This window comes from Gadus macrocephalus, chromosome 4, assembly GCF_031168955.1.
Source record: "Gadus macrocephalus chromosome 4, ASM3116895v1".
NCBI lineage: Eukaryota > Metazoa > Chordata > Actinopteri > Gadiformes > Gadidae > Gadus > Gadus macrocephalus.
Window position 1 is genome coordinate 28,152,104 of NC_082385.1, and position 26,967 is coordinate 28,179,070.

General features: G+C 45.2%; 3 protein-coding genes across 3 annotated transcripts in view; all 3 read left to right on the forward strand.

The window, feature by feature from the left end:
* LOC132455272 (uncharacterized) overlaps positions 1 to 26,967 on the forward strand; it is a 180,971-nt gene that overhangs the window by 89,592 nt on the left and 64,412 nt on the right. The window lies entirely within an intron of this gene.
* LOC132455255 (zinc finger protein 69-like) lies at positions 2,189 to 5,996 on the forward strand. Its single transcript, XM_060049085.1, has 4 exons — positions 2,189 to 2,407; positions 3,992 to 4,272; positions 4,500 to 4,563; positions 4,833 to 5,996. The coding sequence occupies exons 1-4, from the start codon at positions 2,206 to 2,208 to the stop codon at positions 5,543 to 5,545; spliced, it is 1,260 nt and encodes a 419-aa protein (XP_059905068.1). The 5' UTR covers positions 2,189 to 2,205; the 3' UTR covers positions 5,546 to 5,996.
* LOC132455258 (zinc finger protein 664-like) lies at positions 21,224 to 23,659 on the forward strand. The gene has a single exon (XM_060049089.1). It carries the CDS (start codon positions 21,540 to 21,542, stop codon positions 22,755 to 22,757), a length of 1,218 nt encoding a protein of 405 aa, XP_059905072.1. The 5' UTR covers positions 21,224 to 21,539; the 3' UTR covers positions 22,758 to 23,659.

Below are 26,967 nucleotides of genomic sequence, written 5' to 3' on the forward strand. Positions count from 1 at the left end.
TTGATGTGGACGTTGAAGAACCAGGAACGTCGGAGAACCCAACGCGGTCGTTTGAGATTCATAATATCGGCTCACACAGCTTTTGGCCGTGATAATATATATTATATGATATAGATATCTGTGTAGGCTATATGATCATATTTAGATATAGAGCTCCAGGACTCCCGTGTGTTCTAGAATATTTACAGAACACGGCTAAAGGCTGTGTGCGGCTCGCCATTGCGATACATCCACTGTAAACAGAGCGCATGGTGGCTGCAAGCTGCTCAGGGCCACACCCCCACCCTCCTCCTTGACACGCCCACCGAAACAGCGCATTTGGGGGAAGCTCAATGTGCGACTGGCTCGGAGTGGCTGTAACTCTGCACCACGGCTGAATTTAGGGAACGTCTTTGAATACTGTGTTAGTTGCCCACTAATACCTATATTAAAGAATACATAAAATAGCATGTCATGGGACCTTTAATATAAGCTACGCCGTGTTCCGGAGCCGCGGGGGATTCTGGGAATTGGGGTTCTCAGTTGACAAATGGGGCTTTTGTTAACTTGTTTTGTTGTTAGGATTAAGTGGGGTTAATGGGTTCGGGATGTTATGTGGTTGTGTGTTGTTCTATTAACGTTGTTCGTGTGTTCATTATTGTCGACACCGTCACCGAGAGTGACGTGACCATCGTTTCGTGCAGCTGTTCCGTGTTGAAGTCTCGTTCAATAAAAACCAACTCTCGTTGTCGAGCGTGCCCCCCCCCCTACAAACGTGTCTCCCCCCCCCTCAACAAACGTGTCCCCCTTCATGGGTCTGATTCGCCGATTTCCCATGCTGATATCCCCGAAGATTCTCGGGCATCTTCGACAATTTGGCTATAGATTGTCTCATTACACGCTAAATAATATAATTATAGCCTTGTAGTGACCGTAACATAATTCACCTACAGTATTTCGTTATGTGTTGTTCTTTCAATTGTGTTGTTGTTTACTGCATGTCATTTACGTTCTTGGTGGTTCAGGGATCGCGGTCCCTAAGGATTACGTGCGTCTCATGACGTCACAGACCATGCTGGATTTGTTTACCTTCAGCACGCTTTGTTTTCCGGTTTTCTTTTTTACAAAATAAACGAGTCACACGGCTGTGTGCTCAACGTGCGAAGTTGTGTTCTTAACTTATTGCAATTTCCACAGCCTAATTATATCTATAGGTTTTGGCATAAACATAACTAGGGTGCACTGTACTATCTGCGCACACCCTTTCTGAAGCCTCTCTCTCGCTCTCTCTCTCTCTCTCTCTCTCTCTCTCTCTCTCTCTCTCTCTCTCTCTCTCTCTCTCTCTCTCTCTCTCTCTCTCTCTCTCTCTGTCCCTCCCGCTCTCTCTTTCTCTCTCTCTCGTACCGTTTTGTGGAGCACGTTAATTGTCTTAGAACACTCCCATTCAGAATGCATTGGTTTACATTTCGTTTTGTGTAACACGCAAAAAGTCGGACTATCGTGCTCGGGAACACGCTTCAATAGATTAACGTTCGTGCGCAGGAGCACGCAATTGCGTGATATCGGGTTGTGTGATGTTGTGGCCCTTGTAGTTAGAGATGTGCTGTATTCCCTGCCACACCTGACGAGGGTTTTTGTCCATGATGTAGCCCTCTATTTTCCTTTTATATGCTAACTTAGCAGCCCTTATGCCCCTCTTTAGGTTCGCTCTGGCTGTGCTGTACTGAGCCCTATCTCCTGACCTGAAAGCAGTGTTGCGGTCCTTGACAGTGTTTCTTTAATACTCTTGGTAGGATAACAAACCTACCATGATTTATCGTTCCTTATGTCGTATGGTCATGTACAGGGGTTGGGTTTGTGTCGGGTCTCTTTTTTTTCTGTTTACTAATTATTTTGGTGTGTGTGTGTGTGTGTGTGTGTGTGTGTGTGTGTGTGTGTGTGTGTGTGTGTGTGTGTGTGTGTGTGTGTGTGTGTGTGTGTGTGGAAAGCTCATAAGCCAGAGGGAAACTTAGCTGGAGCAGTGAATTTCTGTTTTTCTTTTCTTGTTTGATGGTTTCGGTTCATCTGTTCAAATATTGTTTGGTCCAAAAGCTTTGATTTCTTTTAACAAACGAGCTGAACATCATCATCATCATCATGATAATTATAAAAAACTATCATTTGAACTTCATTATTTATTGCTTAGGATTTTTTCTTGCATTTATTCTGTTTGTATTATTTTTAACCATGTTTAATGAAATCGAAATTATGGGGAAAGGTTACCTCCCCTTCCTCTTATTTTGCCCGCCCAGATTATTTGTCCCGACCGCCCATGAGAAAATGAGTTACGAACGTGTACACATAGTTCTTTCCTTGAGAGACACCGTGGCTTGCAAACGAGCGAATCATCGCAGTTGCTCAGTGTTTGGATGTACAAAACCTCTAAAAAGTAAGTTAACTAACGCCATATCATTGTGTTGTTGTAGTGTATATGGTTACCTTGTTAGCACTATAATGTTGCTTTAGCATTAGCGCTACAGCTAACAGCCAAGTTACTGTCGCTAATGTTAAGTATCAGTTATGTGTGTAAATACCATGGACCTATTAAAGAAAGGACCGTGAACTAATACATGGCCGCCCATTCATTCCTATAAATACACACACTGTAACTCGAGTGTGCACCTCAGCAAGCATGGGGCATCATACGAGAATGGGCACAATTCAACAAAGGGGCTACAGGCACTGATCTCTACTGCTTGGACACCAAGGGAATGCAATGTTTTACAATGTCTGCTCACCATACAACAAACGAATACAACTGTATTCTACCGGCCACTGGACCGCAGTAGTTCTAGCGTTTTACTGATGAGATTGACCTGTTAAACTCATCCTAAATACATATGGTGCGTTCCTGGGAACCCGTGTTTTCGCCCCCTTCTACCCTCTTGTACTCCCAGTTATAGCTGGTTATTTACGGGCAAAAAGGTGTACCTGGAACGCACTATTATAGGCATGTTTTCCCCTTCACACCTGATTCAAATCAAAGGGTTATTAGCAGATTTCTGCAGAGCTTGATATCATGGTATTGAGTTGATGAGATGAACTATAAAATATGTATACAAATCAAGGATGTAATATCATTTCAAAGAACACATTTTAAGTATTGGGCTAATGTAATCCACTAAACATGCTTCCCTTTTATTTTCTTACAATTTGCACCTGGAATACATACGTATTTTTTATACATAAGATAAAAAATGGAGTACTGATTTTTCTTTGTTGTCTCTACGCAGGCCAGCTCATGAAGTGCTTACATTCAGCAGCTTCTCTCAAGGGATGTTGCCTGCCAGACCGAAAACCTGGAAACGCATATTTGTAGGCACAAAGCTATCCTTAAAGTCTATGCAGCCCCATTTTAAAAGTGAAGGTGTGTACATACTCATTGAGTATTTTCTTTTTTGATTTGGTAGATTCTAGGCAGCATAGATTCTAGGCTGATGCTAAAGAGCCTGGTCCTCTTTGGAAAACCATCATGACCAGCGCCCTGCTAAAACACGAGTCAAACTTGGGAGTTGCATTTCAAAGATGGAATTAGTCAAGAGCCCAGAAGGGTTTCAAGACAGATGCCACCTGAGCTGGTTTATCATTGTCAAATATCACTGAATTCATAATGTATGAATGTTAGCTGATCAGGTTAGAGGGAAGGACACGTTGTTGCTTTTTAGTGTCAAAATAGAATTATTGTGCTTGCCTCGCATGTCATGTTGTGATCAGATCACTTTGCGCTGGTGTTCGTTGAGTGTCCTTAACCTGGCCAACCACTTGAGCTTTGAGTCTAGGGAGGAGGGTGCTGAAGGAGACGTCCCTCTCCAAAACTGTGAATCTTTGTCAGCAGTACACATTTTAAACCCTCTGTGTCAATGTTACATACATTTAAAGAGTTTCTCTCATGTTTACAAATACACAATGCCTCCCTTTATGCAAATAATGTATCATAACATTCGATTTTCCTTTTTTTCTCCCGCTGCAAAAGACTGCGATGCCTTTAGAGACCGTAGCACTCATCGCAACGCCACCTCAGAGATTCTGGGTGTGGACGCCCCTGGCTCCTCCCACATGTGCAGCCACAGTGAGGAGCTGAAGATTCTGAGCGTCTACGGAAAAGGGGAGGGCCCACTGGCGGTGGACGGCCATGACACCCTCTTCACCGGGTCAGAAGTGGAGGCCCTGAACTCGCTGTCTGCGGACCACAGCGTGGCCAAGAGCCTGGAGCGCGGCGAGCGGCTGGTCTGCCGCGAGGAGCTGAGTGTGCAGGTTGGAAATCATCTTCTTATTCACCCTCCAAAAGAGAGGCTTCCTCTGTTACAACTCTAAAACAAACCCATAGAAAGCCCACACCTTTATGATTCAGTAGATGTTTTTACACTGCCAATTATGCCCGTCTTATGCCCAACTAATCTGTCGGTAGTGGGGATGGACATCTATTCTGTGAAAATGAAAGAATATGTCTTGTGTGTGTTTCCTTCTTATGTGGAAAGCAGCAGACCCCAGACACCATTTCAATCAAGGTTGAAGAGGATATTGGTGGAGGCATGCCTGCTGTAGGTTAGTAATACACATTGCATCTATGCAAGAAAACAACCGTGATAAACTGAGAATGTACTCGAATCTGCCTTCTCAGCAGGAGCCTTTAACCCTTGACCATCCAAAGGGCGACAAGGAAAATGCATAATCAACAAATAGAAGTTAGGAAGAATGTCAAAATATAATTCTTGCAATACACAAGTGTGTACAAAGTACATACTGTATACCTTTTGTGAAAATGATTAATTAAAACCATCACTTTCTCTCTTTCTCTGTTTTCCTCTCTTAAGAAGACAATGACATCAGAGACTGCAGCACGCAGCGCGGCGCCACCTCGGAGAGTCTGCGTGTGGACGCCCCTGGCTCCTCCCACATGTCAAGTCACAGCGGGGAGCTGCGAATCCTGAGCGTCTACGGACAAGGGGAGGGCCCACTGGCGGTGGACGGCCATGACACCCTCTTTGCCGCGTCAGAACTGGAGGCCTTGAGCTCGCTGTCCGCTGACCACAGCGTGGCCAAGAGCCTGAACTGCAGCGTGAGGCTCGTCCCCCTTGAGGAGCTGACTGGGCATCGGGCCGGCCGCAAGGGCCGGCCCGGTGTCTTGTGTGGAAAGGTTATTCCCAACAATGCCAATATGATCGTCCACATGAGGACTCACTCCGGCGAGAAGCCCTACAGGTGTGACCAATGCATGAAGTGCTTCAGTCTGAAAGGCAACCTGAATAGCCACATGAGAACTCACTCCGGCGAGAAGCCCTACAAGTGTGACCAATGCACGAAGCGCTTCAGTCATGGCTGCAGCCTGAAGAACCACCTGAGGACTCACTCCGGGGAGAAGCCCTACAAGTGTGACCAATGCACGATGCGCTTCAGTCAGAAAGGCCACCTGAAGATCCACATGAGGACTCACTCCGGGGAGAAGCCCTACGGGTGCGACCAATGCATCAAGCGCTACAGTCAGAAAGGCAAGCTGAACATCCACATGAGGATTCACTCCGGTTAGACGCCCTACCTGTTAGTGCATTGCAACGCCAGCTACAGCGACCCAAGCAATTTGAGTGTGCACATGCTCAAGGACACGGGCAATGGGGTAATTTCACACAGGGTAACGGGGCGCTTTGATTGAGAGCTCTGTCCGGTATTTGTCGAAATTACTGCTTTTAGTTTTTCTTTTCATCAGGATTAAACACTTTCCAGCTTTTGATTCGCTTTGTTTTGCTTTGTTTTAATTTTAGTAATTCATGTCTGTGTGATAAAGAACTTATTTCTCTGACTCTTCTAACAGAAAAATATTAGGAAACGTTCACATCGTTGGTAAATACAAAGGAAACTTGTGAGGGGAGTATACCACGAACCTCGCTGAACATACCCAGGCTTTCTTGGGAAAACCTGGTTCGACAGAGACGCAACTCGCAGTCAGAGTTAAATGGTTCCACGACACTCACTTTAGATTAAATTAGTCTAACCAGTTTCTAACCGTGTTCATTCGTAAGTGAAAAGATTCTGCATATTGTCTAAAAATATCATGTATCATCATGCCTTTTACCCTCATAGATGTGGTGCCAGCACGCTCCTACGAACATGGGGCCAAGTCAAAAATAAATATTAAAATAATATTCAATGTGGTAAGTTGTAAGCATCCATTTGAATAATTTCAGGTGAATCTAGCCTATGATTTGCAATGGCCTAGGCTCCAACCTTTAGTCACATGTTGATTACCTGTAGCAAAGAAAACCACATTTAATATGACTGGTAGGAGGACCGCTCCACCGCCCTTCACCACTTCGGAGGAGCTGGCTCTCGCCAATAACGAAGGTCGGCCGATGATGGTAGGAGTGGAAGGGGGGGGGTGTCCTCTGACCCCACTGCCTCGACTTCCAAGGCCTTTGTAATGAGTATGTATTCATGTATTGGCAATGGACATCAATAATTGTCTTGCTAATCAAATTGTTGTGAAATGATTGAGTGCAAATTAATTGTAATTTTTAGTTGAAGGTACAAACCTTAGTTTGTACCTTCGTCACGGTGCGGGGTTTCTTGGTTCACTGGGAAGGCGGGGCTGTGCACGGAGTCTCTGACCTCTTTAGAATAATTTGTATTATTGCATGCTCCCGAATGTTTTATTTTTTTCATGAATGAAGACACCCGCATGCAATAATCACCCAAGTGGGTGCTACATATTGGTGGTGGTTAGTGAGGTCCCCCCTTCACTTTAGGCGTCTTTGAGTGTTATTAAGCTCCTCCAAACTAAGGTTTGTACCTTCAACTAAAAATTACAATTAATTTGCACTCAATCATTTCACAACAATTTGATTAGCAAGACAATTATTGATGTCCATTGCCAATACATGAATACCGACAATCAATCTCCAATCAGAGGTATATAACTATCAAAGCAAAGTGTCACGTATTCTTCTAAATGTTTAATTTCTGGACAGAATGTCCTATAATAGGTTTCCCTGATTCTTGCAGGAGACTGTCGTCCTGTGACTCCAGGGCGACTGTGGGGGTGATTTTTCTGAACAATTCTCACAGCTATAGTATGAATAAAAAATGCCTAGGCCTAATTGTGTCACTGACATTGCGGTTATGTGTCTGCGGCTGATGGTGGATGCTGCTGATGGTGGATGCTGATGGCTACTGCTGCAGGTCGCTGCTGCTTGAGGCGATGGCTGCTTGAGCTGGCTGGTGCCGGATAACACTGCTGCTGCAGGTCGCTGCTGCTTGAGGCGATGGCTGCTTGAGCTGGCTGGTGGTGGCGAAGGATGGTGGTGTCGCCTTCTGCTGCTAGTGGTGGCGGCTTGTGCTGGCGACGGCTGTTGGTGGTGGTGGTGGCGGCGGCGGCGACTGCTGCGATTGTTGTCCTTCCTTTCGACCTGATGTTTGTGGAGTATTTTCTTTGTTTATTGATAACTTATAATATTCCTCCCTGTTCCTTCACTTTGTTCTTGTTTTACAAGTTAGACATACACGCACACCTGTTTACACATTTGTTGTTCTTGTTGCACACATGACTAACATTGTTTTATTTATTGATACCCCCTGGCTCTACTTTGCTGTTCTTGTTCACTTACTGTATGTTTGCTTTGTTGTTCTTAGTCCTTGTTCCCACTTGTTTTTGGTTCCACAAACCTCAGCCTGATATATCTGGCATCTCAAACACTGGGGCCAGGGCCCCGTTTCCCGATAACGATGGATCTTCGCTCGTAAGATCATTCTCCTGATCGATAATTTCTTTGGAGCGTTTCCCGAAACTCCTTAACGTGAATGCGCATTCGCTGCACTCACGACGATCGTAGGATTGTACCTGTCTGCTGACATGGTTCTGAAACGGGCTATGACGCAGGGGGAGATGCAGGAATGTTGCAGGAAAATGGGGTTAAAAAGGGTTAAAATATCTCCCCATCAAGGCCAACCGCAGAGTAGCCTACGTAAAGAATAGATTGCAATAATATGAATGCTAAAGATATTAAAACACAATTGATTAAGCCTAGGTCGACACATCAGTCCGAATCCTGAACGCGCTGTGCATACATTTATTCACGGCATTTCCCCCCCTGAACTAATTCCATATTACAAAAATCCAAAATAGCTTGTGTGACAACTACATTTATCTTAGGCCCCGTTCACACGAAGCCGATTTCACGGCGAAACCGCAAAGGTCTTGTACGGTTCGGCCTTCCGTACGCACGAAGCCGGCGAATCCGCTGACCGAAACCGCAAACTTCTGAAACCACCCTCGGAGGTGGTTTCAAATCTACCCGGTTTCGTTTTGGATTCGTGTGTACGCCTGAAACCGCAAACCATGACGTCATCGCCCCACCCCTCGACCTCCTAGCCAATGGCTCTTAAGCCCGCGGAGTCTCAGAAATCACATGCGAGCATGCGCATAAGGGCAGCCTTATGCGCATGCTCGCTTCTTCTTGTTATTTCATTTCTTCTGGATTTCTGCACCAGAAGCAGCGCCCCTTATGGGCCTGGAATGTGTACTACAGCGTTTCTACAGATCTACCCGGTTTTGCTTGGCTTCGTCTTTACGGAGATACTCCGAAACCGGATAGATCGTAACGGTTTCGCCCGTTTCGGCTTCGTGTGAACGGGGCCTTAATGTGCTGAATTTTTCTCTTGCACAGCAAGAGAGCCGACTTTATCTGATTCCGCATAAGGTTGCATTGATTGGCTCTCTAGTATAGAATATTTGTAGACAAAAATGCAACGTTCCATTCATACATTATCATTCAAACGCGGCTATTGCTGACTCGATAGCTTGGATCCTGCCCATATTGTTGGGCAGGATGAAGTTGGCTATAGGCAGGGTTCAAGTTATGATTCCATCTCTGTGGGGGTCTCTTAAAGTTGTTGACGGTGGGGGGAGACCGTACCGGCCTTGCGCTGAATTTTGACGGGGGGGGGACGGGGAATATAGGACGTAAATATGGGCTATTATGACACGGCTCTTCTCAATGCCGTGGAACGCTCCGTTCACTTGCATGGGACCTTCACAACAACGCCAGCGTCTTCGGTTGCTAAGCGACGTCAACGTCTTTGGCTAACTATTTCTCTGCTGATCAACTTTATCAACAAATAAATTATAAAAAGACACCTTGTGAAGTCAGGCTATTTTTTCGTTTGGCAAGTAGCTGCTCATAATCGAAAGCTCCCACTGCCTCCCAACTAACTCGAACCCTGGCTATAGCTCTTTCTACACTGCCGAGCCGGTTCGGTCGCAGCTTATTGGCACGCCCGGCGATTTCACCTTCTTATGTCAAGTTTCCTGTGTCAAACCGAGGGGGTCAAATCCCCCGTTCGTCATGGTGCGGGGTTTCTTGGTTCACTGGGAAGGCGGGGCTGTGCACGGAGTCTCTGACCTCTTTAGAATAATTTGTATTATTGCATACTCCCGAATGTTTTATTTTTTTTATGAATGAAGACACCCGCATGCAATAATCACCCAAGTGGGTGCTACATATTGGTGGTGGTTAGTGAGGTCCCCCCTTCACTTTAGGCGTCTTTGAGTGTTATTAATTATTATTATTCTTCATGTTTAACCTGTTTTCCTTTTATTCCTAGTCTGTTTTACATAGTTTTGAATGATGACTATATGCTCTGTAAGGTGACCTTGGGTGTCTTGAAAGGCGCCTCTAAATTAAATGTATTATTATTATTATTATAATGAGTTCACTCTATAGTAGGCTAACGATGCTCTTAGCGTCCTACGAGTACCCTGGAGCACTCGTTAGCTACGAGCGTTTTCAAGACATTCGTTACCAACGATGCTTTCGGGAAAAATGTGAAAACTGTACGATGCTCGTACGACCCACTCTGCGGTCCACTTATGCCGCTTTTCCACTGCATGGTACCAGCTCGACACGACTCGACTCAGCTCGCATTTTTTGCGTTTCCACCGCGGTACCATGGTATCTGGTACCTGAAGTGGCTGCTTTTTCTAGTACCTACTCGCTCTAGGTTCCAAGCGAGCTGAGCCGATGCTAAAAGGTGACGTCGGCAGACGGCCGGCGACTGATTGGCCAGAGAGTGTGACGAAGTCACGAGAGCGACATGGCAACCATGCTGGTAACATCCATAGCAGCGCCGCAGCCAACATGTTCCACTTCTCCAACTTCTTCAACATGCCAGCTAATAATATTAATGCGATCGATGTCCTCCATTGTTGTTACGTGGGTTCTGTCCATGTGTGGGTTGCGTATGTGTTGTTTGCGTCGCGTACACAAATACGTCACGGCCCTTTCGCGCAGCCGACCCCGCCCACGTCCAGGAGGTACTATTTGCGGTGGAAAAGCACCCGTGCTGCTACCGTGTCGAGTCGTGTCGTGTCGAGCTACATGTGCGGTGGTAAAGCGGCATTAGGCTAACGATGCTTTCGGGAAACGGGGCCCGGCTTTACTTGGTGCCTACTCTCTTTGCAGAGTGCAGATGTTAGGCAGTGGAATCTGCATTTGCTGCAGGGTTTTATAACCAGTGGTCCATTTTACTTGTATTGCTTTAATTGTCTCCTTTCCTCAGCGCATTCCTCTTGTTAACACAATATTCATCCCTGTTCCTTCACTTTGTTGTTGTTTTTCAAGTTGGACACACACACACACACACACACACATTCTTGTTGTCTGACCCATTGTTTAATAAAAAAAATACTTTCATTTGTTGTTCTTTAATATATGTGATACTTTTGATTCTGATTTCAGAACAGATGTAGTAAGGTTAAAGGCACCCAGTGCAACTTTCGAGGCTTAAAAATAAACATTCAATTTCTAGTCTTTTTTACACGTAGTAAGTTTCAATAACTCCATACCATTACATACCGACATTTAAGCAGCAAAGATGAGACGTCGTTGTGTGGTGAGAACTGATACAAAATCGATAACAACAATGCCGCCATTTTCTTTATTTTTTGTAACCTACAATAAATAAAGCAGGCTTCCAGTCAATGGAAAAATGGCTTCTCCCCACCGGCGATTGTTGTTTACGATTTTCTATCAGTTCTCACCACACAACGATGTCTCATCTTTGCTCCTTGAATGTCGATATGTAATGGTATGGAGTTATTGAAACTTACTACGTGTAAAAAAGACTAGAAATTGAATGTTTATTTTTCATTGAATGTTTACATGAAGTTGCACTGGGTGCCTTTAGGGCATTAAAGTCAGTAGCCTAGTGCTACCCATGCTAACACGAACGTGAAGCTTTCCCTCAAACTTAACGTATCTATGTAGCTTGCAGTTGTCACCCTACCAATCCAAATGTAAAACTGACGTTTACAAATATGCAATAATGGTCAGAAAAGTACTTGTGTTTTTTAATTTATATTTACCATTCAATATTGCAATCGCTGCTGGCAGTCCCATTGAAGAACACGGCAGCACGGCCTGTTTTTGAACTATACAGGCTTACATGAACCACGTGACGACCCTGCCGGCGAGATCAGAGAGTGTCGCAACCATAGACATATATATTAACTAGATGCCTCGTTCTAGATGCCGCCGTAGGGCATCTAGTTAATAAATATATCTATGGTCGCAACTCTTCTCTCTCTATGGCTCTGGCAGCATTTTTAGACAGATGAGGAAGCCGGGGCCAATACGTCATAGGCCACGCCTACTGGATACAAACGCAGCGCGGGAGTCAGATGAGGTCAGGAACATATGGCCGTCCCGTTGCTAGAACACGGCAGCGCCAAACATTTCACTGACGACTGCTTCCTCAACTTGGGCCAATACAGAGCTGGACTTGCTCAACGTCTGAAAATCAAGTCTGGATCAGTACCAACTCTCCTCGGCTCAGCTACAAACCTCGAAAAAGTAAGTTAACTAACGCCATATCATTGTGTTGCTGTACTGTATATGGTTACCTTGTTAGCATTATAATGTTGCTTTAGCATTAGCGCTACAGCTAACAGCCAAGTTACTGTCGCTAATGTTAAGGTAGATAGCATTAGTTACGTGTGTAAATACCATGGACCTATTATAGAGAAAGGACCGTGGACTAATACATTGCCGCCCATTCATAACTATAAATACACACACTGTAAGTCGAGTGTGCACCTCAGCAAGCAAGGGGCATCACACGAGAATGGGCACAATTCAACAAAGGGGCTACAGGCACTGATCTCTACTGCTTGGACACCAAGGGAATGCAATGTTTAACAATGTCTGCTCACCATACAACAAACGAATACAACTGTATTCTACCGGCCACTGGACCGCAGTAGTTGTAGCGTTTTACTGATGAGGAGATTGACCTGTTAAACTCATCCTAAATACATATGGTGCGTTCTTGGGAACCCGTGTTTTCGCACCCTTCTACCCTCTTGTACTCCCAGTTATAGCTGGTTATTTTCGGGCAAAAAAGTGTACCTGGAACACACTAGGCATGTTTTCCCCTTCACACCTGATTCAAATCAAAGGGTTATTAGCTGATTTCTGCAGAGCTTGATGTCATGGTATTGGGTTGTTGAGATGAACTATAAAATATGTAAACAAATCAAGGATGTGATATCATTTCATATAACTCATTTTAAGTATTAGGATAATGTAACTCACTAAACATGCTTCTTATATCTTCTTACAACTTGCACCTGGAATACATACGAGGTAAAAAATGGAGTACTGATTTTTCTTTGTTGTCTCTACGCAGGCCAGCTCATCAAGTGCTTACATTCAGCAGCTTCTCTCAAGGGATGTTGCCTGCCAGACCGAAAACCTGGAAACGCATATTTGTAGGCACAAAGCTATCCTTAAATTCTATGCAGCCCCATTTTAAAAGTGAAGGTGTGTACATTACTCATTGAGTATTTTTTTTCTTTGATTTGGTAGATTCTAGGCAGCATAAATTCTAGGCTGATGCTAGATTCTTCCTGCGCTAAAAAGCCTGGTCCTCGTTGGAAAAGCATCATGACCAGCGCCCTGCTAAAACACGAGTTAAACTTGGGAGTTGCATTTCAAAGATGGAATCAGTCAAGAGCCCAGAAGGGTTTCAAGCCTGATGCCACATGAGCTGGTTTATCATTCTCAAACATCAATGAATTCATAATGTATGAATGTTAGCTGAACAGCTTAATGACACGTTGTTGCTTTTTAGTGTCCAATAGAATTATTGTGCTTGCCTCGCATGTCATGTTGTGATCAGATCACTTTGTGCTGGTGTTCGTTGAGTGTCCTTAACCTGGCCAACCACTTGAGCTTTGAGTCTAGGGAGGAGGGTGCTGGAGGAGACGTCCCTCTCCAAAACTGTGAATCTTTGTCAGCAGTACACATTTTAAACCCTCTGTGTCAATGTTGCGTGCATTTAAAGAGTTTCTTTCACGTGTACAAATGCACAATGCCTCCCTTTATGCAAATAATGTGTCAAAACAATTACTTTTTTACCTTTTTTTCTCCCTCTGCAGAAGACTGCGATGCCTTTGGAGACCGTAGCACTCAGCGCGGCGCCACCTCAGAGATTCTGGCGGTGGTCGCCCCTGGCTCCTCCCACATGCCCAGTCACAGCGAGGAACTGCTGGTTAGCAGAATAAAGAATATGTTGGCATTTTCGCACTTGTAAATAGTTCATAGTGTTTTAGCCTACACTCAGATGTGAACAATTTCTTGCATGCGAGGGTCTTGAACCCACAAAAAAAAATACACAGGCAAGACATTGAAATTGTAGGGCGTGCCAAGCCACGACCGAACCAGCTTGGCAGTGTAAAAACGGCTAATCTGTCAGTAGTGGGGATTGACAACTATTCTGTGAAAATGACAGAATATGTCTTGTGTTTGTTTCCTTCGTTATGTGGAAAGCAGCAGACCCCAGACACCATTTCAATGAAGGTTGAAGAGGATATTGGTGGAGGCATGCCTGCCGTAGGTTAGTAATACACATTATAGCGTCCGTTTTCCTGTAAAAGGCCGCTAAGAGGCTTAAGTGGGCTCCAGGCAGTTACGCGTCGTACAATGAATCCAAGTCCGGTGATGAATATAGTTTGAGAATTTTATTGCTGCAGACCGAATGACAATTGATGAATGAAAACATGGTTGTTTGACGATGACGAAGACGATGACGACGACGACGACGTAAACAGAAAATATAATCAGGTGCGCCACTAACCCCCTTTCTTCCCCCCGCTCCGCTGATCTGACTGCCCAGGTATATAGATTAAGCCACACCCATGTGTCAATCAAACGGAAGTGACATGATCCAAAACAGTGTGACTAACCTTTCAAAATAAACAAACAGACCAAATATGCATTTTGGCCCCTACAATTCCGGCCCCTAATTATTATGTTTCAAATAATAATTACAAATTTGACATAACAATCAACATAGTATGTAAATATATTTTCTTTCTTCATTATTTGTAATCCGATATACGTTGTCCAAGGAAAGAGTGATTAATCAAAGTCAAGTGTTCAGGAACAAAGTCAAGGGGTCAAAAGTCAGTTTGGGTCAGTCAATGATCCGCTGCCTCCAGTAGTAGGCAGACTTTGGTGATGGGCCTGGTCAGAAATCCGGTCTTTGACTTGATCCGAAGCTGACGTACAAGTCCCTTTTTGTCCATAATGGTCTCCACAATCCTTCCAGTCAACCAGGAGTTGCGAGGCGCTGAATCATCCACAATGATGACGATGTCTCCTGGTGTGAAGTTGCGTCTTATGTTGGACCATTTCTGTCGTTCTTGCAGTTGGGGAAGATACTCCTTAATCCACCTTTTCCAAAATAAGTCAGACATATATTGAACTTGCCTCCACCTGCGGCGAGCATATAGGTCTTCCTTCTGAAACTGTCCTGGTGGCAGGGATGGCGTAGTTTTGAGAAGCAGAAGGTGATTTGGTGTGAGTGCTTCAAGGTCGTTGGGATCTGTAGAAGCCTTTGTGATTGGACGACTGTTGAGAATAGCTTCGGCTTCAAATAAGACTGTGTGGAGTCCCTCCTCATCCAGACTTTGCACATTTAGTGTCGAGTTGAGAACCTTCCGCACTGATCTGATTAATCTTTCCCACACACCTCCATGGTGTGAGCCAGCAGGGGGATTGAATATCCAGTTTATTCCCTTTTGAAGCAGTATGTCATGGATCTGACCTTGATTCCATCCTTCAATAGCTTCCTTCAACTCGCGCTGTGCTCCCACAAAATTGGTTCCATTGTCTGATCGTAGTTCCTTTACTTGGCCTCGTCTGGCTATGAAGCGCCGAAGGGCATGGATGAAAGAGTGTGTCAAGCGATGAGGCCATTTCAAGGTGAATTGCTCTTGTAGCCAAACAGGTGAAAATAACACCATATCGCTTCACGACACTTCTGCCACGCTTCACTCCAAAGGGTCCAAAGTAATCGACTCCAACGTTTGTGAATGGTGGTTCATCTGGAGAGACTCTATCCAGGGGTAGATCAGCCATCTGCTGTTGTCCAGGAATAGCATTTATACGCCGACAGACAACACATTTAGACAGGATTTTCCTGATCAATACTGTGGCACCAGGAATCCAATATTTCTGACGCAGTCTGGATAGCATATGGTTGCGACCACCATGTCCCACCTCCCCATGAATATGTCGTAAAAGGAGGTCAGCAATGTGAAAGTCTTTGGCCAGAATGACAGGATGTTTCATTTCTTCTGGCATTGCTGCTCTGCTTAGGCGACCACCAACTCTTAACACATCTTTGTCCAGAATGGGGTTGAGTTTATGAATGTGGCTTGTCCTTTTAACATTCATTCCCTTTTTCAGATTTGAGATTTCATCTCCAAATCTCTTCTTTTGGCAGAAGCGGATTATCTCCATCTCTGCACTCTCCAATTCGCCGATTGTGAGACGGATTTCCTGAGTGTCAAGATTTCCTTGCAAAGAGAGAACACCGCTTGCTGTTTTCCTCTTCCTGATTCGTTGCAGAAACACTCCTTTGATTCTGAGCATCCATGCTACTGCCCTTTTCAACTGATTCCAGGATGAGAAGTAATGGATGAAGTTGGTTGTTGGATCCACTGCTTCAGCGCAGTTCTTATTGTCAGGCAAGCAGATTTCCCTGTCCTTCAATGGTAAACCAAAGCAGTAATGTCCATTAACTAGCTTTGCAGATGTTGATACCAAATCCAAGAACTGCTGATCTTCTTTTGAAGGTTCTTGGTCATCTTTGACACACTCAGGAAAGTCAATCTTGAACTGCTGCTCCCATTGCTCATCAAGTGTAACAACTGATATCCTGTTAACACTGATTTCTGACTGCTCCTGAGCATAATCACCTTTTCCTCCCAGAGGTCCGTTAACTGTCCAGCCGAGCATTGTTTTGACGGCATATGGTCCATCTCCCACACTCCTGATGACTTGAAGTGGTTCCAGAGCCTTTGGTACATCGGAGCCAATCAGCAACTCAATCTCACAGTCCAGTTCAGGTAAGTGAATATTCTTTAAATGCTGCCACTGATTGATGTCATTTTTATGTGGGATGTTCCCTTTGTGCACAGGCATAGTCTTCTGAGTGTACACACATGGGAGATCACAGAAATCAATGCCATGAAGTCCTGTAACCTCTAGGCCTGAAACAATGCTGGTTTCAACGACCTTCCTTTGACCCATTGTTCTCAGAAGAATATTTGATTTTCTTCCCTGGAGATTGAGCTTATTCATTAGCCCCAATGTGCAAAATGACGCAGTGCTTCCCGGGTCAAGGAATGCATATGTATGCACTGTTGTATTCCCCTTCTTGGCCTTTACTTTCACAGGCACTATGGAGAGTTTGCAATTGTCTTCACCGGCCCCAGTAAGACCACTTGTCTGTACCGAGGCTATGGCTCTGATGTCAGCTTCTTCCTTTGTTTGAGCTTGATGTTTGTCCATTTCAAATCTTCTTTGGTGGATATGCAGCATCTGAGGATGCTTCAAATTGCATATGTTGCAGCTGAGTCGCTTCCTGCAGTCCTTGCTCATGTGTCCTTTCTGCAGACAACCAAAGCAGGCTCCATTTTCTTTAAGGAAAGTGATTTTCTCATGATGTGCTTTCTTTTCCAATAGGAAACACACCTCCAAAGCATGTCCACCTCCACAGAACAAACACCTTTTTACAGCCGGCCAACTCTCCATTTTCCTAGGTCCATTTCCATTTTTCTCATGTGCAACTGTCACAGTGGTTGCAAATGTACTTCCTTTGATTTTTGGATGAGGTGGTTTTGACATAAAACCTCTTCCATCCTTGCTTGGTGTGGGAGTGTCTCTGATGTCTCCAAATACTGGATCAGTTGCAATCCTCACCTGTTTTTCAAGGTAATTTACCAGATCCCTGAAGGTAGCTCTTTGGTTGTACCTTTCCTGAAAATCACATGCCACAGATCTCCATTTATCCCTCAGTCGATATGGCAGCTTCTTAATTATAATTAGCAGGTTAGCAGACATGTTGAGCTCTTGCATGTTGTTGACATCTTCCATGGCATTGCAACATCCTCTTAGAAACAGAGTGTATGCTTGTAGTGTTTTTGTGTCATCTGGTTTAATTGACGACCATGAAAGAGCCTTCTCCATGTAGGCTGTAGCAATTTTATGCTTGTTGCCAAAGTGCTCCTGCAGTAAGGATTTTGCCTTCCTGAATCCTCTATCTGCGGTCATATGAAGGCAGCTCCTCACCATTTCTCTTGGTTGTGCTTCGGTATATTGTTCCAGATAATAAAGACAATCTGTGGGATTTGGGTTCTTGCTTTCGATGTTGTGTTCAAAGGATTTTATGAATGTTTGAAATTGAAGTGGGTCACCATCAAAACGACGAATCTCCTTCTTGGGCATTAAAGAGAGAGACTGTTGTTGAACCATTAATGCAGTGATGTCATTTTGCTTTTCCATGATGTTAAGCATGTTGCTCTGTTCACCATTGCTTGGAGCAGGCAATGTTGTTGGTATTGTAACATGTGCATCCATAGTTAATGTATTTGACTGAATTGTCACTGGCACTGTGGGGAGAGATTGGGTTTGATTAATGTCTCCATCAGCAGTGGCAATCATTTGTGTTTTCTTTTCACGTTGTTTTTTCTCCATATACGAGTTCATACCATCTGACACTCTTGATCTGTGGCTACGCACACCAGATCTACTTGAGGCTCCAAGAATCTTCATTTTTGCCATTGTAGCAGCAAGATTTCCATCCAGCTCCAGTTGCTCTTTTTTCCTCCTTAGCTCCTCCTCTTGTGCTTCTATGGCATGTTTATCTTTTAGCATTTGTTGTATTACAATAAGAGCAGCCATTTCAGCCTCAGCCTTGATGCATGCAGATGAGGTGGTGGAAAATCTTGAGCATGAAGAATGTGATTTGTGACTCCTGTTGGTAATATTTGACACACTGTCACTTGGCTTTATTTCATCCTGCATGTCAGATATTGCTTTATTCTGTTGGGAAGGAATGGCAGCTGGAACATCAGAGTGTGGTATATTTTCCTTTAATTCAACAGGTGCTTCCTCTTCAGGTGGAATGGGAGAGATGACTGATTGTGCAGCAAACACATCTTCAGTCACCTTTCTTGCTTGTTGAAAGTGTCTTTCAATCTCAGAGAGCCATGTCTTTACATCATCAATGAAGTCTGTGTTGTGTTTTGTTATGCGTCCAAACCACTCATTTTGTGTTACCTTTTCCTCTTTGGGAAGTAAAACAATCACTGACTCATGTGCTGCATTTGCATTTTCATACAGTTGTTTGAGTTCATTCAGTTTGAATTGCACTTTATTTGCATTTTCATCATTTTTCATGAGCCCTTTAATTTCACGTGAGAGCTCTTTCATTTTTGTCACATTAGATTGACGTTGCTTTTGAAGAGTTTCCATTTTGCAAGCCAGCGCTTTGGCTGTAAGCTTGACCGTTCTCATCTCCGTATTTTCCATTTCATTTGAGTCACTCATGTGAACTTTCAACGTGCACAATTCACCAAAGCACAGAGCCACACACACAATGCAATCCGCAATGACATTGATTCAGTCACAATGCGATTTTCAACACAACAGCACAGCAAACGGCGGCCACTGCTCATCACGCAGTCCTCCAATCAGCCCAAACAATTGCCGATCGCGACAAACCAAGCACGCGCAACACAAGCCCAAACAAACAGTCCCCAATGGACAAAACGGCAGCCTTTCCAAACTGTGTTCAACTTCAAACAACTACACAGAAGGATCAACAAACATACCGATTCTGATGGCTGTGATGCGCTGCTGTCACTTCCGCGTTACACCGCTGCTGCAGTCAATTATGTGTCTCTGACCCCAGGCGTCCGCAGAAGAGTCCCCTGTTGCATAGTTCGTTCCGTCCAAAACATCGAGATCCAAGCGATAAGAGCAACGTTGAATCCCGTGGTGTTTTTGGATTAGTTTCTGTTTACTAAATATAACGTCTGTTTTCCTATAAAAGGCCGCTAAGAGGCTTAAGTGGGCTCCAGGCAGTTACGCGTCGTACAATGAATCCAAGTCCGGTGATGAATATAGTTTGAGAATTTTTGTATTGCTGCAGACCGAATGACTATTGATGAATGAAAACATGGTTGTTTGACGATGACGAAGACGACGACGACGTAAACAGAAAATATAATCAGGTGCGCCACTAACCCCCTTTCTCCCCCCCGCTTCGCTGATCTGACTGCCCAGGTATATAGATTAAGCCACACCCATGTGTCAATCAAACGGAAGTGACATGATCCAAAACAGTGTGACTAACCTTTCAAAATAAACAATAAACAAACAGACCAAATATGCATTTTGGCCCCTACACACATTGTTGAGTGTCCTTAACCTGGCCAACAACTTGAGCTTTGAGTCTAGGGAGGAGGATGTTGGAGGAGACGTCCCTCTCCAAAACTGTGAATCTTTGTCTGCAGTACACATTTTAAACCCTCTGTCTTGATGTTACATACATTTAAAGAGTTTATTTCACGTTTACAAATACACAATGCCTCCCTTTATGCAAAATGTCAATGTAAATATACTTTTTCCTTTTTTTCTCCCTCTGCAGAAGACTGCGATGCCTTTGGAGACCGTAGCAGTGAGCGCGGCGCCACCTCAGAGAGTCTGGGTGTGGACGCCCCTGGCTCCTCCCACATGTCCAGCCACAGCGAGGTACTGAAGATTCTGAGCGTCTACGGAAAAGGGGAGGGCCCTTTGGCGACGGACGGCCATGACACCCTCTTCACCGCGTCAGAAGAGTCCCTGAACTCGCTGTCTGCGGACCAAAGCGTGGCCAAGAGCCTGGAGCGCGGCGAGCGGCTGGTCTGCCGCGAGGAGCTGAGTGTGCAGGTTGGAAATCATCTTCTTATTCACCCTCCAAAAGAGAGGCTTCCTCTGTTACGACTCTAAAACAAACCCATAGAATGCCCACACCTTTATGATTCAGTAAACGTTTTTACACCGCCAAATATGCCCGTCTTATGCAAAAAATGTCCCCTGTGTGATCCGCACATTTACACTGACCAAGGTAATTTACAGGCTTTATTTCGCACCCCTATTAACCCTCTCTGACCCTACACATATTGGCGGTTTCATGTTGATGTATGCGATAAGACAGCTTTGCGGTTCTAGGGGCGAGGCTTGGGTAGAGGTGTTGCTACATTGTCTCTACAAAAGAGACGATGCAGCGATATCAACATGAATAGTTGTAACTGGAGAGACGGTGAAATCCGCAAGCTGCTGACAATCATAGGAGAGAAGGTGATGCAGTCGCATTTAAAGAAGACGAAAGATGGTTGATCTAAGAGAAACTACCAGAAAAACGTTCCTTACAATGCTTCTTCAGCAAAGTGGTTAGCAAAATAAAGAATATGTTGGGATTATTGCACTTGTGAATAGTTAATCGCGATTTAGCCTACACTCGGATGTGAACTCATTCTTGCATGTGAGGGTCTTGAATCAAAAAAATTATGCATATATTTTTTTGCAATTCATTGTAAAGTCCCCCAGTGTGTAGCCCCGGCTTCTCCAGTGAACCAAGAAAGCCAGCTCCGAGACGAACGGGGATTTTATCAGCTGGCAGGGTAAAAATGCCTAATCTGTCGTTAGTGGGGATTAACAACTATTCTGTGAAAATGAAAGAATATGTCGTGTGTGTGTGTTTCCTTTTTTATGTGGAAAGCAGCAGACCCCAGACACCATTTCAATCAAGGTTGAAGAGGATATTGGTGGAGGCATGCCCGCCGTAGGTTAGTAATACACATTGCATCTATGCAAGAAAACAACCTTTATAAACTGAGAATGTACTCGAATCTGCCTTCTCAGCAGGAGCCTTTAACCCTTAACCATCCAAAGGGCGACAAGGAAAATGCATAATCAACAAATAGAAGTTAGAAAGAATGTCAAAATATAATTCTTCCAATACACAAGTGTGTACAAAGTACAAACTGTATACCTTTTGTGAAAACGATTAATTAAAAACATCACTTTCTCTCTTTCTCTGTTTTCCTCTCTGAAGAAGACAATGACATCAGAGACTGCAGCACGCAGCGCGGCGCCACCTCGGAGAGTCTGCGTGTGGACGCCCCTGGCTCCTCCCACATGTCAAGTCACAGCGGGGAGCTGCGCATCCTGAGCGTTTACGGACAAGGGGAGGGCCCACTGGCGGTGGACGGCCATGGCACCCTCTTCGCGGCGTCAGAGCTGGAGGCTTTGAGCTCGATGTCCGCTGACCACAGCGTGGCCAAGAGCCTGAACTGCAGCGTGCGGCTGGTCCGCCTTGAGGAGCTGACTGGGCATCAGGGCGGCCGCAAGGGCCGGCCCGGTGTCTTGTGTGGAAAGGTTATTCCCAACAATGCCAATATGATCGTCCACATGAGGACTCACTCCGGCGAGAAGCCCTACAGGTGTGACCGATGCATGAAGTGCTTCAGTCACAAAGGCAAACTGAATAAACATGTAATGACTCACTCTGGGGAGAAGCCCTACAAGTGTGACCAATGCACGGAGCGCTTCAGTCGGACAGGCACCCTGAAGATCCACCTGAGGACTCACTCCGGGGAGAAGCCCTACAAGTGTGACCAATGCACGAAGCGCTTCCGTCGGACAAGCCACCTGAAGATCCACCTGAGGACTCACTCCGGCGAGAAGCCCTACAAGTGTGACCAATGCCCGAAGCGCTTCAGTCAGAATAACATCCTGAAGAACCACATGAGGACTCACTCCGGGGAGAAGCCCTACAAGTGTGACCAATGCACGAAGCGCTTCCGTCGGACAAGCATTCTGAAGAGCCACACGATGACTCACTCCGGTGAGAAGCCCTACAAGTGTGACCAATGCATGAAGGGCTTCAGTCAGACAAGCCACCTGAAGATCCACCTGAGGACTCACTCTGGGGAGAAGCCCTACAATTGTGACCAATGCACGAAGCGCTTCAGTCAGTCAGGCACCCTGAAGATCCACCTGAGGGCTCACTCTGGGGAGAAGCCCTACAGGTGTGACCAATGCACGAAGTGCTTCAGTGAGAAAGGCACCCTGAATAAACACATGAGGAGTCACTCCGGGGAGAAGCCCTACAAGTGTGACCAATGCACGAAGTGCTTCAGTCTGAAAGACCCCCTGAACGTCCACATGAGGACTCACTCCGGGGAGAAGCCCTACAAGTGTGACCAATGCACGATGCGCTTCAGTCAGAAAGGCCACCTGAAGATCCACATGAGGACTCACTCCGGGGAGAAGCCCTACGGGTGCGACCAATGCATCAAGCGCTACAGTCAGAAATGCAAGCTGAACATCCACATGAGGATTCACTCCGGTTAGACGCCCTGCCTGTTAGTGCATTGCAACGCCAGCTACAGCGACCCAAGCAATTTGAGTGTGCACATGCTCAAGGACACGGGCAATGGGGTAATTTCACACAGGGTAACGGGGCGCTTTGATTGAGAGCTCTGTCCGGTATTTGTCGAAAAAACTGCTTTTAGTTTTTCTTTTCATCAGGATTAAACACTTTCCAGCTTTTGATTCGCTTTGTTTTGCTTTGTTTTAATTTTAGTAATTCATGTCTGTGTGATAAAGAACTTATTTCTCTGACTCTTCTAACAGAAAAATATTAGGAAACGTTCACATCGTTGGTAAATACAAAGGAAACTTGTGAGGGGAGTATACCACGAACCTCGCTGAACAAACCCAGGCTTTCTTGGGAAAACCTGGTTCGACAGAGACGCAACTCGCAGTCAGAGTTAAATGGTTCCACGACACTCACTCTAGATTAAATTAGTCTAACCAGGTTTTCCGCTTTAGGTTCAATGCGCGTTCACATAAAAGGTGTGTTCATCACGTCATTTGACTCCCCCTTATGCAAAGTGAATCGAGCGTGTGTGGTGTATTATGAATTCCTACGAGGAATTCAAGGTCCAAATCACACCCAAGGGGAACACGGTTGCCCATAATATGGCTAGGGTAGCGTGCTGGCAAAAAATAGCCGTCCGTGTTCATTCGTAAGTGAAAAGATTCTGCATATTGTCTAAAAATATCATGTATCATCATGCCTTTTACCCCCATAGATGTGGTGCCAGCACGGTCCTACGTACATGGGGCCAAGTCAAAAATAAATATTAAAATAATATTCAATGTGGTAAGTTGTAAGCATCCATTTGAATAATTTCAGGTGAATCTAGCCTATGATTTGCAATGGCCTAGGCTCCAACCTTTAGTCACATGTTGATTACCTGTAGCAAAGAAAACCAAATTTAATATGACTGGTAGGAGGACCGCTCCACCGCCCTTCACCACTTCAGAGGAGCTGGCTCTCGCCTATAACGAAGGTCGGCCGATGATGGTAGGAGTGGAAGGGGGGGGATGTCCTCTGACCGCACTGCCTCGACTTCCAAGGCCTTTGTAATGAGTATGTATTCATGTATTGGCAATGGACATCAATAATTGTCTTGCTAATCAAATTGTTGTGAAATTGAGTGCAAATTAATTGTAATTTTTAGTTGAAGGTACAAACCTTAGTTTGGAGGAGCTGCCGACAATCAATCTCCAATCAGAGGTATATAACTATCAAAGCAAAGTGTCACGTATTCTTCTAAATGTTTAATTTCTGGACAGAATGTCCTATAATCGGTTTCCCTGATTCTTGCAGGAGACTGTCGCCCTGTGACTCCAGGGCGACTGGAGGTGATTTTTCTGAACAATTCTCACAGCTATAGTATGAATAAAAAATGCCTAGGCCTAATTGTGTCACTGACATAGCGGTTATGTGTATGCGGCTGATGGTGGATGCTGCTGATGGTGGATGCTGATGGCTACTGCTGCAGGTCGCTGCTGCTTGAGGCGATGGCTGCTTGAGCTGGCTGGTGCCGGATAACACTGCTGCTGCAGGTCGCTGCTGCTTGAGGCGATGGCTGCTTGAGCTGGCTGGTGCCGGATAACACTACTGCTGCAGGTCGCTGCTGCTTGAGGCGATGGCTGCTTGAGCTGGCTGGTGCCGGATAACACTGCTGCTGCAGGTCGCTGCTGCTTGAGGCGATGGCTGCTTGAGCTGGCTGGTGGTGGCGAAGGATGGTGGTGTCGCCTTCTGCTGCTAGTGGTGGCGGCTTGTGCTGGCGACGGCTGTTGGTGGTGGTGGTGGCGGCGGCGGCGACTGCTGCGATTGTTGTCCTTCCTTTCGACCTGATGTTTGTGGAGTATTTTCTTTGTTTATTGATAACTTATAATATTCCTCCCTGTTCCTTCACTTTGTTCTTGTTTTACAAGTTAGACATACACGCACACCTGTTTACACATTTGTTGTTCTTGTTGCACACATGACTAACATTGTTTTATTTATTGATACCCCCTGGCTCTACTTTGCTGTTCTTGTTCACTTACTGTATGTTTGCTTTGTTGTTCTTAGTCCTTGTTCCCACTTGTTTTTGGTTCCACAAACCTCAGCCTGATATATCTGGCATCTCAAACACTGGGGCCAGGGCCCCGTTTCCCGATAACGATGGATCTTCGCTCGTAAGATCATTCTCCTGATCGATAATTTCTTTGGAGCGTTTCCCGAAACTCCTTAACGTGAATGCGCATTCGCTGCACTCACGACGATCGTAGGATTGTACCTGTCTGCTGACATGGTTCTGAAACGGGCTATGACGCAGGGGGAGATGCAGGAATGTTGCAGGAAAATGGGGTTAAAAAGGGTTAAAATATCTCCCCATCAAGGCCAACCGCAGAGTAGCCTACGTAAAGAATAGATTGCAATAATATGAATGCTAAAGATATTAAAACACAATTGATTAAGCCTAGGTCGACACATCAGTCCGAATCCTGAACGCGCTGTGCATACATTTATTCACGGCATTTCCCCCCCTGAACTAATTCCATATTACAAAAATCCAAAATAGCTTGTGTGACAACTACATTTATCTTAGGCCCCGTTCACACGAAGCCGATTTCACGGCGAAACCGCAAAGGTCTTGTACGGTTCGGCCTTCCGTACGCACGAAGCCGGCGAATCCGCTGACCGAAACCGCAAACTTCTGAAACCACCCTCGGAGGTGGTTTCAAATCTACCCGGTTTCGTTTTGGATTCGTGTGTACGCCTGAAACCGCAAACCATGACGTCATCGCCCCACCCCTCGACCTCCTAGCCAATGGCTCTTAAGCCCGCGGAGTCTCAGAAATCACATGCGAGCATGCGCATAAGGGCAGCCTTATGCGCATGCTCGCTTCTTCTTGTTATTTCATTTCTTCTGGATTTCTGCACCAGAAGCAGCGCCCCTTATGGGCCTGGAATGTGTACTACAGCGTTTCTACAGATCTACCCGGTTTTGCTTGGCTTCGTCTTTACGGAGATACTCCGAAACCGGATAGATCGTAACGGTTTCGCCCGTTTCGGCTTCGTGTGAACGGGGCCTTAATGTGCTGAATTTTTCTCTTGCACAGCAAGAGAGCCGACTTTATCTGATTCCGCATAAGGTTGCATTGATTGGCTCTCTAGTATAGAATATTTGTAGACAAAAATGCAACGTTCCATTCATACATTATCATTCAAACGCGGCTATTGCTGACTCGATAGCTTGGATCCTGCCCATATTGTTGGGCAGGATGAAGTTGGCTATAGGCAGGGTTCAAGTTATGATTCCATCTCTGTGGGGGTCTCTTAAAGTTGTTGACGGTGGGGGGAGACCGTACCGGCCTTGCGCTGAATTTTGACGGGGGGGGGACGGGGAATATAGGACGTAAATATGGGCTATTATGACACGGCTCTTCTCAATGCCGTGGAACGCTCCGTTCACTTGCATGGGACCTTCACAACAACGCCAGCGTCTTCGGTTGCTAAGCGACGTCAACGTCTTTGGCTAACTATTTCTCTGCTGATCAACTTTATCAACAAATAAATTATAAAAAGACACCTTGTGAAGTCAGGCTATTTTTTCGTTTGGCAAGTAGCTGCTCATAATCGAAAGCTCCCACTGCCTCCCAACTAACTCGAACCCTGGCTATAGCTCTTTCTACACTGCCGAGCCGGTTCGGTCGCAGCTTATTGGCACGCCCGGCGATTTCACCTTCTTATGTCAAGTTTCCTGTGTCAAACCGAGGGGGTCAAATCCCCCGTTCGTCATGGTGCGGGGTTTCTTGGTTCACTGGGAAGGCGGGGCTGTGCACGGAGTCTCTGACCTCTTTAGAATAATTTGTATTATTGCATACTCCCGAATGTTTTATTTTTTTTATGAATGAAGACACCCGCATGCAATAATCACCCAAGTGGGTGCTACATATTGGTGGTGGTTAGTGAGGTCCCCCCTTCACTTTAGGCGTCTTTGAGTGTTATTAATTATTATTATTCTTCATGTTTAACCTCTGTTTTCCTTTTATTCCTAGTCTGTTTTACATAGTTTTGAATGATGACTATATGCTCTGTAAGGTGACCTTGGGTGTCTTGAAAGGCGCCTCTAAATTAAATGTATTATTATTATTATTATAATGAGTTCACTCTATAGTAGGCTAACGATGCTCTTAGCGTCCTACGAGTACCCTGGAG